The sequence below is a fragment of the Schistocerca piceifrons genome, chromosome 3 (genome assembly GCF_021461385.2).
Source record: "Schistocerca piceifrons isolate TAMUIC-IGC-003096 chromosome 3, iqSchPice1.1, whole genome shotgun sequence".
Lineage (NCBI taxonomy): Eukaryota > Metazoa > Arthropoda > Insecta > Orthoptera > Acrididae > Schistocerca > Schistocerca piceifrons.
In genome coordinates this window covers 941,258,273-941,272,439 of record NC_060140.1, presented here as the reverse complement: position 1 = coordinate 941,272,439, position 14,167 = coordinate 941,258,273, and the positions used below count along the sequence as shown (strand labels likewise).

Genomic DNA, 14,167 nt, shown 5'->3' with positions numbered 1-14,167 from the left:
AGAGTTTTCACCTACCATTGTCACTGATGTGTAGTGTCTACCCAGTAAAAGTTTTATTTTGTTGATACTCATTATTTTAGCTTATTTCTATTAGCAAATTCTTATTGTATCATCCCACATCCTCCCAGTCATTTAGAAATTGTCTTGTTTAATCAATCATATTCTATGATGACACTAATATTATTTTGTTGAAATTTTTGTCTTCTCTCTAATAATTGCCTTGTTCCATTTTAGATTTCCTTCTAGTTTGCCTTCTTTGTACCTACAACATCTTTAGGATGTTTGTATGCAAATCTTTGTCGATGTATCATATTAATTTTGTAGCATTCTGAACATTTTGTGTAATATAATTTGTTGTTAAATGAATTTTAATAATGTGCGTATCTAATTTTCTTCATGATGAATTTTTTTTCTTTTTTACTTTGTACATGAATGCTCTGCATTGTACTAATTTAGGACTCTCACATCCTATACATTTAGTTTTTTTGTGTTAAAATATGCAGTTTCATTTTTGGTTCCATTTAGTTCTTGTCAAGTACATTTTCTAGTTATGTGTGACTGATATATCTAGTTTCCCCCTGAACAAATGTTCATTAGTTTTTGTCCTTTTTAGTTAAATTCCCTATAGTTTTCTTGCTGTGGCGTTTGGGTAACACATTTTAATTCTTCAGAGGTTTCTTGCTGTTCTTTAGAATAAGAACACATTGGTGAATAGATTTGAATGATTTCAGAAGAAGGTACCTGTAAAAGTATAGGTAGTCTGTGACAGTTTTAGTGCGCATCTTGTTACTGTTAATAATCTGGATTAAATAAAGTATATGCCATAGTTTCCTCCGTGCTCTGTCCCTCTGTTGTAGAACATGACATTATGTATTTTGATTCAGTTTGGTGTTTGTTCTTTTGTCATACTTCTGGTAACTATATATAGCTTTTGATTTTACTCAACTCTTCTTTCAATTCCACTAGCTTATCTGGAGCCTAGGGTTCTGTAATTTGCTCCTAAATAGAAAGTAAAAGTGGTTGTATTACTAAGCTCTATATTATTACCCATTTAGCAAGACTTGTATGTAGTATGATTGAGGCTTAGTAGTAGTTGGATGTTTTCCCAAGGCTGTTTATATTCCTTCACTTGGACCTTAATATGTCACATTAACTTGCACATAGCAGTAGGTTGTCTGAGAACAATAAATGTGATCCACTAACTTGCCAAATATTGAAGAGTTTCACAAGATAAGCTGATAATGGTAATTCTCTACAGACCAATGCTCACAGCAGTCCCAAAACTGAGCAGAAAGCTTCTGAATCTCAAAGCTTGGTATCGGCATGCACATTTCATGCTCTGATTGTGTCAGAAGAGAGCTCAAGTGAATATTACCAGTTTTTTATTGGACTGGAAATGAATTTGTCTAAATAGTTACAAACACTGATTTACCCTGTTATCTGCACTTCAGTTTGTTGAGCAGCCACCACATATTTGGTATACTTAGTGGTCCATCAAGATGGCTGTCTTGTACATCTACCTCTGTACTCTGCAAACCACCATAGTAGTAACTCCCGTGGATCTAAACACGTGGCTTGGACATTGAGGTTTACCCCATTAAGACCCTGTAATCTTCAAAGATGTTGCGTTTAGATTAGATTAGATTTACTTTCATTCCAATTGATCCGTAGTGAGGAGGTCCTCCTGGATGTGGAACATGTCAGAAAAACAACAATACATGACAAATATTTACAACTAAAACAAATAAGCTAATGTACCATTCCACAGGTCCCAAGTGGAATGATCGTCATTTTTAATGAACACTAAGAGTCATTTTACAAATACTAATGCACTGAATTTAAAATAAAAAACGTTTTTTATTTATTTATAAGGTAATAAACATGTAATACAACTACTGTAATACTTATTTACAATGAACACATTACTGCACTGAAATGGTGCAGAAGTTAGATTATACTCACACACACACACACACACACACACACACACACACACACACACACACACACACAAATTTTCAGTGAACACATTACTGCACTGAAATTGTGCAGAAGTTATGTTGTACTTACATACAAATCAGTTGGTTTTACTAAGAAATTCATCAATGGAGTAGAAGGAGTTGGCCACCAATAAATCCTTTAGGCTTCTCTTAAACTGAATTTCATTGGTTGTTAAGCTTTTTATGGCTGCTGGCAAGTTATTGAAAATGTGTGTTCCTGAATAATGCACACCTTTTTATACAAGACTAAGTGACTTTAAATTCTTGTGAAGATTATTCTTATTTCTAGTATTGATTCCATGAATTGAGCTGTTGGTTTGAAAAAGTGATATATTTTTAATGACAAATTTCGTTAAGGAATAAATATACTGGGAAGCTGTAGTTAGTATCCCTAGTTCCCTAAACAGGCTTCTGCAGGATGTTCTTGAGTTCACACCACATATAATTCTTACTGCACGTTTTTGTGCCCGGAAAACTTTAGCTTGGCTTGATGAATTACCCCAAAAAATAATCCCGTATGACATTATGGAATGAAAGTAAGCATAGTATGCCAGCTTTTTCATTTTTATATCCCCTACGTCTGACAAAATTCGCATTGCAAACAGAGATTTGTTAAGACGCTTCAGCAGTTCTGTGGTGTGCTCCTCCCAATTGAATTTATTATCAAGCTGTAATCCCAAGAATTTAACACTGTCCACTTCTTCTATCTTCTTGTCATCATATGTTAGACATATACTCTTGGGACACCCCTTACAAGTTCTGAACTGCATGTAGTGTGTTTTTTCAAAGTTTAGTGGCAAAGAATTGGCTAGGAACCAGTGATTAATGTCCACAAATATTTTATTGGCTGATCTTTCTAAGACTACACTTGATTTGCTATTTATTGCAATGTTTGTATCATCGGCAAACAAAACAAACTTGGCATCTGGTAATGTTACTGATGAAAGGTCATTGATATACACAAGAAAAAGTGAGGGCCCCAAAATGGAACCTTGTGGGACCCCACATGTAATTAGTTCCCAGTTGGATGATGCCTGATAGACATGTATCAAGCTCTTTCCTAATAACACCCTTTGTTTCCTGCCAGAGAGATAAGATTTGAACCATTTTGCAGCATTTCCTGTTACACTATAATATTCTAGTTTACTTAAAAGGATATTGTGATTTACACTCAGTTCTTAGTTGACTAACAGTGACATGAGTTTTATGAAGATTTCTGTCTGTGTACATCAGCTCCTTTACTAATTGTTTAGAGATGGCTAAATTTATGGACAATGACTTTTTTAGTGATTAAACCTCATTCAATTGTGAATGTATCATTTATTGAAGTTGAATACATTCCAGAATATGGAAATGCTTCTTTAACTCAATAGGCAGAAGTAGTAAAACATGGTATCATAATCGGTGTTCCCAGAGTATTCCCAAATCATCTTAGATTCTGTGTGTGCTTATTCTTTGAAAACCTGTCACAGTTGTCACCGTAATGAAAATATATGTCATTGCTTGTTCACCTTATGTGGCAAATGCAGAAGGGATTAATTTCGTGGTTGCTAGATGTTAAGTCTGTGTGATCTTTCCAAAATGTTTAGCTATTGAGCTACAATTTTGTCTTCCTCCGTCACCTGTATAGTAGTGCATGGCTGTAGAACTGTTCACTCTGTAGCCAAGAACTTCGACATTACTTGTAAGTTTGTAATTGGACTGATATTAATGAAGTCTGTAATGTTCAATATTTCTGGCTCCTGTTGGTGTTGCTAGAGAAGAAAGTGTGGCAAGCACCCATAATTTGGAGTTTTATTGCACCTGGAGCAAAGTATGGGAAGCTCCTTTGACAAACATACGCTGCTCACCTTTAATGGTGGTTTTTAATGTATACTATGGAAGCTGTTCATCCCAGTTGACAATTGGTGCTTATTTTTAGGTACTCCCACTTGTCATTAGTTCTATTTTTTAAGTATGCATGATGCTCATGGCAGCAATGTTAAACCTCATGTACACAATAGTTTGCAGAAATCATAGGAGTTCTCACCCACATGCAGTTTGGTAGAGTCTGTTTCTGTTCATTAGGTTCAGCATTTATGCAGCATATAAAATGTTGTATGTATCACTAAACTACTAGAAACAGATAAATTTCTTGTCATGTCATCAGAGTTGCATTATATATTGTGTTCTTCATATTCATTTATGTCGAGGAATGTGGTGTAACCTCTTACAGTGGCAGGCAACTTGTTGAGTAATTTATAACAAAGTTTATGTTTGAAGTGTTACCCAAGAATAAAGCAAAAACTGAATAATAATTCCTCATAAACTGTTCACATTTTTATTATCAGGCAGTATGTCAACTTCATAAATACTGAGAAATTGTGGTAACATTTGATTTTGCTCTTTTATCTTCGTATTGACCAACTAGAATAACATTACTTCTGACTCTCCATTTTTGATCATTTCCTATTTTTCCTGTATTCCTTCGTCGTCTTCTTGTGTTGCCCTTAACTTTCTGCTATCCATGTTGTCTCCAAAAATTCTATTTCCGATTCTTTGATTCTGTTTCTTTCTAGTTCTTTACTTGCTTATATGTACTGCTGCCCTTCTTGGAGACTGGAATAACCTGAAAGCTTTCCAAGTAATGTGAGATCTTTTATTGTTCCAGTGAACAATAGTAAAAGAGGCCAGTTGTTCCATATGGTTGGCTCGGAACCTCACTAGTATCCCATCCAGTACTGCGGCCTTTTTTACTTTTAATGACATAGGTTCTGTGCTCACTGGTATTTGTGTCATTTTAACCACAGTCTAGTTAGTATATCAGTCCATAAATTATTTGTATCCAGCTATTAGTCCTTGTCAGATGTGGTTTAAATGTTATCACCACAAGAGGAGTCACTGATTATGAATGCAGAAATGAAAAAGTAGTAGTTTCGTTTGAGTATTCCTAAGTAAATGAAAATACTATTTTAAATTGTTAAGTTACAATGCTCTACAAATTTAGTATAAGCTGCATGAATGTGAGTGTTAATTAGAGCTAATTTTACAGTCACTATATTTTGCATTGCATGATGCATTCAGTTGAAACATATAAACTTAAAAATATGAGCTGTTTTCTGTAAAAACCACACACACACACACACACACACACACACACACACACACACACACAGAGACAGAGAGAGAGAGAGAGAGAGAGAGAGAGAGAGAATACAACAAAAATTTTCATCACTGTAGCTCATATTTATTTCATAGCAAAATTAGATTTTAACTATGATAAGAAAGTAGTTTCAGTAGCACTACCACATTTTTTCTGACTTTTGTATGATTTCTACCTTTATCTATGCAGCTGTGAGACGCAGACGGAAGCGTTCAATTGAAGATGTGGTGCCAGATAGAATATCAAAACGTACACGTGGAGCTTCATTGGCCAGCAGTTCTGGAGCTAACAGCCCTGAAAAACTAACCCAGACAAGTGCTGAATCTGCAAAGAGACCTGTCTTGGATTCATCTACAGAAGAGGATGCAAAAAGAGTGCGGTTGAATGAAGACTACAATAAAGTTGTGAAAAAAATTGAACGAACGGTAGTTGCAAATGGTGTAGTCACTGGAGAGATAGGAAATCGCCGAATATTTTTGGAGAAAATTAGAGCCAAAGACCTAAAGAATTTAACTGTAGCTGTAAGTATTGTTAGTATGTACATTAAGGTCCTCAATGTATACTTTTAGTGACTGTGTTATAATCTTGTTGTTCGAGAAGTGGTAAAGTAAAACAGGCAAAGGTTCCTAAACTACACGCATCCAAGTTGCTTACTGAACAGGCATACAAAAATGGATCACAGCAAAGTATGTGTGTTTTCAGAGTTATATGTCAAATAAATATGAAGCTGAAGCTATTAGTTGTAGATATGGACAAGATCATGAAGTGAGAGCAAGTGACTCTGAAATTTGAAGAGCCCGTCTCCTTTGGAGACGAGAACAAAGTAATAAGATACAAAGATTTGAAAGTAATAAAGGTAAAAGGCTAGAGACCATGTTTTAACGTGATAAACGAAATGTACCATATCCAAGGACAGTTACATTGCAGAAAAATTCTGTTAAAAGACTTATAAGGTATCAGGTCTTGCATGCTGTACTGAAACACAAAGCTCATAAATAATGTTTTACCTTCACAATAATTCAGGTGTATGTAGACATTATACTGAAATTAAGAAAATTATGTATTCTCACAAAAATAAAAGCTTGTCTGTATTTGATGGAGTTTCCAACAGTCGGCTTGTTAACAGTAACGAGCACTGTCTTGCTGAAATGTGTAACACATCATGAAATTGGGTATTTCTTTTTTCAGAATGATTGACATACACCATTGTTAAATGCCTCAATAAGAAAGATGGTAGGAGAGATGTCAGTGACTACTGACCTGTTTCACTACTGACATCTTCCAAAATTTTTGAGGTCTTGTGTGCTAGAATAGTATCCTACCTGAGCAACAATTATATTCTCAGTAAATCACATTTGGCTTTCACAATAGTTGCTTAACTGAGACTGCCACCTTCCACATTCACTAACCAAACTTAAGATAAACACTAAATAACAAAATAGCACCAGTTGGTATTGTCTGTGATGTATTTAAGGCATTTGACTGTGTGAATCACAGTATTCTCTTTTGGACAAACTGAGTTGTTTTTTTTTGTTTTTTTAATTGATGGTATAACAAACCAATGAATAGTTTCATATGTAACTAAAAGAATGTAGAAAGTTATACTGAATAATTCAACTCATGGAAGCAGGGGAGAAATAACTGGGATTCAACAAGGCTCAGTCTTAGGTCCACTTTTGTTTATTGTATGCAGGGTGTTTCTTATTATCGTTTAAAAATTGTAGAAGTGATGTAGGTGACACTGAGACAAGTAATTTAATATAAGACACGCGGGATTGCAAATGTCGGGAAATAAACCAAAAATGAACAATGAGAAATGTTTCATGTGATGTCACCTGGCAAATGTCATATGTTGTAAACATAGAAGTTACAGAATTATTGTCCTCACTGTATCCAAGTAAAAGTCGTTCTTGTTTTGTTTCTCTTTCCTTTTGTGTCTTCTTATTTTTATTTAAAGATCTTATTTAGTAAAGAAAACATAGATTCTTTACTGGTAATGATGTAATTCATAAGCTTATATTAGTTTACTTGTGACGTAGTATGGTATGTTTTTGTTGTATGGAGCTATACTTTGCAAGAAACCAGCAAAGACTGAGAGACTACTAAAAAAAATAATAAATCTCACCTCAGTGCAAAACACACGATTATTTAAAGTAATGGAAAAAAATACTGCCTCCCAAATGCAAGACTCGAACCCTGAGCCTAGTGTGCTATAGTCGCACACTTGGGTCCAAGGCCACACCAACATGAATACTTATTTGTGTTGGAATGATCAAGTGCAACAGACGAGTAGGCTTAATCACAGCATGTGCAGCAAGGTACATCATCTGGTGATCACACATGTTCAACATTTCTCATCCATTTTAGGGGTATATCCTCACATTTGCAAGCCAATGTGTCTTACATTATATTACTTGCCTCAGCGTCATGTAAGTCACTTCGGAGATTTTTAAACGTTATAAGAAATACGCTGTTCATAAACAATCTTTCATCTAACACACAACAGGCAACATTAGTTCTTTTTGCGGATGTCACTAGTATTGGAATCAGTCCAAACATAGATAAAGCAACAGAAAAAAATGGTAAATAATGTTCTTAAAAGTATTATTTAGTGAGTTTTTGCAAATAGTCTCGTTCTCAATTTCAGAAAGAGACAACACATTCAGTCCTGTATATCTAGAGGTACTACACCAGTGATAAGTTTAACACATGGTGAGCAAATAACAACTAACGTGGATATGTCCAAAATTTAGGTATCCATATTAATGAGAAATTAAACTTGAAAAAATATATTGTACAACTTCTAAAACAATTTAGTTTATGTGCACTTAAAATAGTAAATCTTGGGGAGGGGGAAAAATCAGTAAGTTCAAATATTTTATGTATTTTCATTCAGTAATGTCATACAGATTAATATACTGGGGTAACACATCTTTTTTAAAAAACTAAGTGTTCATTGCTGAAGAACATGCTGTAAGAGTAATACACTCCTGGAAATTGAAATAAGAACACCGTGAATTCATTGTCCCAGGAAGGGGAAACTTTATTGACACATTCCTGGGGTCAGATACATCACATGATCACACTGACAGAACCACATGCACATAGACACAGGCAACAGAGCATGCACAATGTCGGCACTAGTACAGTGTATATCCACCTTTCGCAGCAATGCAGGCTGCTATTCTCCCATGGAGACGATCGTAGAGATGCTGGATGTAGTCCTGTGGAACGGCTTGCCATGCCATTTCCACCTGGCGCCTCAGTTGGACCAGCGTTCGTGCTGGACGTGCAGACCGCGTGAGACGACGCTTCATCCAGTCCCAAACATGCTCAGTGGGGGACAGATCCGGAGATCTTGCTGGCCAGGATAGTTGACTTACACCTTCTAGAGCACGTTGGGTGGCACGGGATACATGCGGACGTGCATTGTCCTGTTGGAACAGCAAGTTCTCTTGCCAGTCTAGGAATGGTAGAACGATGGGTTCGATGACGGTTTGGATGTACCGTGCACTATTCAGTGTCCCCTCGGCGATCACCAGTGGTGTACGGCCAGTGTAGGAGATCGCTCCCCACACCATGATGCCGGGTGTTGGCCCTGTGTGCCTCGGTCGTATGCAGTCCTGATTGTGGCGCTCACCTGCACGGCGCCATACACGCGTACGACCATCATTGGCACCAAGGCAGAAGCGACTCTCATCGCTGAAGACGACACGTCTCCATTCGTCCCTCCATTCACGCCTGTCGCGACACCACTGGAGGCGGGCTCCACGATGTTGGGGCGTGAGCGGAAGACGGCCTAACGGTGTGCGGGACCGTAGCCCAGCTTCATGGAGACGGTTGCGAATGGTCCTCGCCGATACCCCAGGAGCAACAGTGTCCCTAATTTGCTGGGAAGTGGCGGTGCGTTCCCCTACGGCACTGCGTAGGATCCTACGGTCTTGGCGTGCATCCGTGCGTCGCTGCGGTCCGGTCCCAGGTCGACGGGCACGTGCACCTTCCGCCGACCACTGGCGACAACATCGATGTACTGTGGAGACCTCACGCCCCACGTGTTGAGCAATTCGGCGGTACGTCCACCCGGCCTCCCGCGTGCCCACTATACGCCCTCGCTCAAAGTCCGTCAACTGCACATACGGTTCATGTCCACGCTGTCGCGGCATGCTACCAGTGTTAAAGACTGCGATGGAGCTCCGTATGCCACAGCAAACTGGCTGACACTGACGGCGGCGGTGCACGAATGCTGCGCAGCTAGCGCCATTCGACGGCCAACACCGCGGTTCCTGGTGTGTCCGCTGTGCCGTGCGTGTGATAATTGCTTGTACAGCCCTCTCGCAGTGTCCGGAGCAAGTATGGTGGGTCTGACACACCGGTGTCAATGTGTTCTTTTTTCCATTTCCAGGAGTGTATATAGTGCTCACCAATGATCATCTTGTAGACATCTGTTTAAGGAGTTGGGCATTTTGACTACTGCTTCACAGTACTGTATATTTATTCACTCTTGAAGTTTATATAATTGACTGCAGTTCAAAGGGAACAGTGATGTACATAATTAAAATACTTGAAGAAATATTATTCTCATTACTCCACATTAAGATTATATTTAATACAAAAAAGGGGGTGCACAATGCTGCCACCAAAATTTTTGATCACTTACACAATCAAAATGTATAACAGACAGCAAATTTAATATGAAAACAAACTAAGTTTGTCCTTGACTACTCATTCTACTCTGTAAAATAATTTATAATTTTGTATTGTGTAAAAGGAGACGAGTAGGAATTGACAACTCACAACAGCACTAATACTTTTTATAGATAATTAGCACACAGCCTCTCTGTTGACCTTGTCACCAATGGGGTGCTGAACTCTGGTATCCCTAAAGAATCCTCATTGTTGGCATCAGCTGCCTCCTACTTCTGTCCACCACTTTGCCCTGCACGTGTCCTAAATAAATCTGGTTCAATCCTCCTATGAGCCTCATTTAGTTTTTTATCTACAAATTTGTCTTTAAACAATAGGGGGTAACTTACTATTGAAGAATGAATATCTTTTATCCTGACGATGAAGGGGTATTTCTATTAGTTCCACGGAGTATCCATTTCATGATCATACCACCGCAGGTTTTCTGACAGAACACTGTATAACAATGTTATTAAGTATTAAAGATGTGTACTATGGCCCATACCAAATAATAAATGTACAGTACACACAAAATGGGAAAAATTTAGGATAATTAGTGAAAACGTTGAATTATGTGTACAAATATTACTCATTTACTTTTAATAATGTCATTGGATGGGTAAAAAATCTACTCACCAAGTGGCAGCAGGAGAACACACACGCACAAAAGTTAAGAAAATGTACAAGCTTTTGGAGCCAGTGGCATCTTCTACTGGCAGAAGATGAGAAGAAAAGTCTTTTCTTCTTGTCCCATCCAGTAAGTCTCCCCTGACCTGGGGCCTTGGGTAACCTTTCTGCAATTTCCTCATTTCCTAAACCTTTCCAGTATTTTCCCCTCTTCATTCCTTTTAAGCCCTTCTCCCAAGACACTCCAAAAGCTTGGAAATTTCCTTAATTTCCATATATGTTTTCTCTGCCACTGTTTCCTGAGTGGATTGTTTTACCTATCCAATTGTATTTTCATAAATTGTTTACTTTCGTTTAAGTTTAGATTTTCATTGTGTTTAGGTAGCTTTGCTTAGTCATGTGGCAGTACCACAAGGCGTTTTGTTTCCTGAAAAACAAGTGATTTTGACATATCTGCAGTCCTATGTGTTTTTGTAGTGTGCTCTCCTCTCGAGCTTGGTGTTAGACCTTTACACATTCATTATTTACAATGAATGTGTAAAGGTCGAATGCAGGGCTCTTGAGGTAAGTACCAAATGAAGGTGCACAGAATCTGCAGATAAGACATAATTGGTTTTCGTGGGAACAATGCACCTGATCTAAACACCGGAACTGCCACCTGGTAGAGCAAAGCCTCTGAAATGTATCGTAAATCAAAACTTAAAGATTAGTGACAGCATCACATTTTTTATTTATGTTTTAAACAGTCAGTTACTGAAAAAAATGAGAGTATGACATAATTGAAATTAGTAATTACTGTATTAAATGCTTATTCACAGGTATAAATGAGGGCTAGGTCTTGGAATTATTATTTATATATTCTTTGTGTGTATTGAAAGATGTTTCATACTATTATTAGACCATAAAAGTTAGTATGAAAGTCAGTTATGCTGCATTATGCACATGAGTGTTGTACTGAAGAACATAAAGGCTTATCAGCTAAAAATTGACTTCTCGTTTTACAGGAACTGGAGGAATTTTTCGTGGAAAAAATCTGTGAAGCTCTAGCCTATCGTCACGAAATAGGCTTACTGCGTCAGAAGCAGCAAGCTGTTGAAAATCAAATGGAGCTATGGCGAAAGAAGAGTTTAGCAATGTGTAAGCAGGTAAAAACATGTTTCCTGGAGAATTAATGCTACAATCTGCATGTTAGTGGAAAGCAGTTCCTTAATATTAAAACTGCAGTGGAACAGCATAATGAAGTAACTTGATTTCTTGTGCGCTGTATGACATAGTTACTGAAATGTGAGTGTAGGTACTGTGCAAGAAACTGTCCTTTATTATCTAATCTGAACAGTAACTGATTTGCATCGGAAATAACAATACTTAATTGTTTGCTTGAATGTGAACAGTAAGATTTAAATTTAATAATTCATTCTTTGGAAAATGAAAATGTGCTGCAATAAACTTATTACGTAGATATCCCGTGGCGACTTTCATAGAGATGTTTGCCCGTCTTAAAATATTTGGAAATTGACAGGGTTTTTTCCTCATGGATTTAAAGAGAATAATCAATGGTATGGAATAACCCCCTATTTCTTCAAATTTTCTGCTGTCTTCAGTATGAGGAGAGAGTTTCCTCTGTGTCAGTTGTCTTATCGGAAATGCTGTGTTTGAATTTCAAGAATTCTTCTTTTAAATTCACTGCACTTTAGCCCACTTTGAATTGCATTTGTGACATATCTTCATTAGTAGCCCAATTACTTAATGTGTGTGCGGTTTTCATACTTTAGGAGAAGGCCTTTTTGCCGAAAGCTCAAATGTCTAGTTGTCTTATTGTGGTGCCTGTCTGTGACTTAAAACTTGTATGATTGTTAAAAAATTCTGTCCATACATAACATTGCCTGGAAAGATGTTGACACAGACCTCTTTGGGCATGTGAGCATTAAAACTGTTAACCATGTAATAGTTAATCATGCATTATTATTATTATTATTATTATTATTATTATTATTTAACGGAGATGCTGAGTCATGGATAGGCACAACAAAAAGGTTGTCACAAATAAAGCTTTTGGTCAATAAGGCCTTCGTCAACAATAAAACAAACACACACACACACACACACACACACACACACACACACACACAGTCGTGTGGTGTGAGTTGTGTTTGTGCGTGTGCATTGCACGCCTGCGCTATTGCGTGCGTGTCTGTTTTTGACATTGGCCTTAATGGCTGAAAGCTTTTTTTTTTTTTTTTTTTTTTTTTTTTTGTGATAGTCTTTTTGTTGTGCCTATCTGTGACTCAGCATCTCTGCTGTATGGTGAGTAGCAACTTCCCTGTTCATAATATTGTTACATTCCATCCTGAATTTTCCGTTGTTTGATATTATTATTATTATTATTATTATTTGTATCATGAGTTTGTGACTGGTCCTTTCAAAACACTGTGTGAGAACAAGTATCAAAAATCTCTTGTAATCTAATTGAAAAAAAAAATTGTACAGATTGTTTGAAGTGAAGTGTCTCTACTTACACAATATGGCCTTCATTCTAATTACAAGGTTAGAGACATGGAGCTGGTAATGAAAAGGTACCAGAATGATATGAAGACACGGAAAGATCGACCTGTGATTCCTGTGAAGGTGACTAGATCAGTAGGACTCCAAGTACATGTGAGTATATGTACTGTGTTTTCATGCCCATAAATGGGAAGAATTTCGGTATTGTAACTGTAAGATAGTTGTTACTGTATTAAACACTTAGCATTAGGTATCTTTGTGGGCATTTCCCAGTGACAAGGAGCTAATTCTGCTTTCGTATCCACTTTGAATGGCTAACATTTCACATTTACTGTTAAAATTTTTCATTTTTTGTCAGGGAGGTTTAGTTATTTCATCACTTGGTAGTTTATTGTAGTGTTTAAAAAAGAAGAAAGGAAAACATAACGGATATTGACTTCTTAATTTTTTGTGTTTTTTAGGATGTAGCGTCTGACCCTTCCAGGGCCCTCCTCCACAAAAGAAAAAGAATGGAACAGCAAGTTTCGTCAGTGGTAAGTTTTCTGTAGCCTTCTGAAGAGATGTGTAGAATGGAAGTTGTGGAAGAATGCTAAGATACGTTGATGAAGGAAAAAAAAAGGTTGTGTAAAATTCTGAGAATGTAAGTCTTATTAACAGCATTTCGAGTGTTGCATTGTATATGTTATGTTCTGGGAGTGATGTTACTATATATTCATCATGGATATAAGTCCCTGTAAGCAAATGTCAATATTTGTCCTGTGTAATTAAGTTTTATTGTAGATTTGTTGTGCTGTTTGTGTGGTACTACTTGTCGGTGTGCAGTATGAACATTAATCCATGGTGCGGGCCCATTTTTTAGCATCCAACACAGACTGAATCCTCCTGAGAATCTGTATGTACTAGATGTTAAAAAGCTACATACACAGAATTTTAGTGCATTTAGAGGAGATAAAAATATTTTCTATGTGACAAAAATATCACAGGTGCACTGTTTCTCTGCTAGGTGTCTGTGCAGGTTTCTGGCACTAGCAGTGGTAGGTGGTGCTGTTGAAACTACTGTGGATGAATATTGTTTTAGAGATTTTGCTGAAAACTGCATCCATTTGCGTAAATATACAGCTGGCACCTATGTGCTAATACTTGTCTAACCCACTCAAAACTACCAAATGTTTTCATAAATAACCGCTGCCACTTCAGCCATATACTTCATCCC

The 14,167-nt window shown here is 37.2% G+C and overlaps 1 protein-coding gene across 3 annotated transcripts in view; it reads left to right on the top strand.

Moving 5' to 3' along the window:
• Positions 1-14,167, top strand: part of LOC124787760 (activating transcription factor 7-interacting protein 1-like) — a 186,466-nt gene that overhangs the window by 120,486 nt on the left and 51,813 nt on the right. For all 3 annotated transcript variants that reach the window (XM_047254633.1, XM_047254634.1, XM_047254635.1), the window contains exons 4-7: positions 5,332-5,663; positions 11,457-11,597; positions 12,997-13,107; positions 13,416-13,487. In XM_047254633.1, coding sequence (XP_047110589.1) covers positions 5,332-5,663; positions 11,457-11,597; positions 12,997-13,107; positions 13,416-13,487 — 656 coding nt within the window. The remainder of the gene's footprint in view (positions 1-5,331; positions 5,664-11,456; positions 11,598-12,996; positions 13,108-13,415; positions 13,488-14,167) is intronic.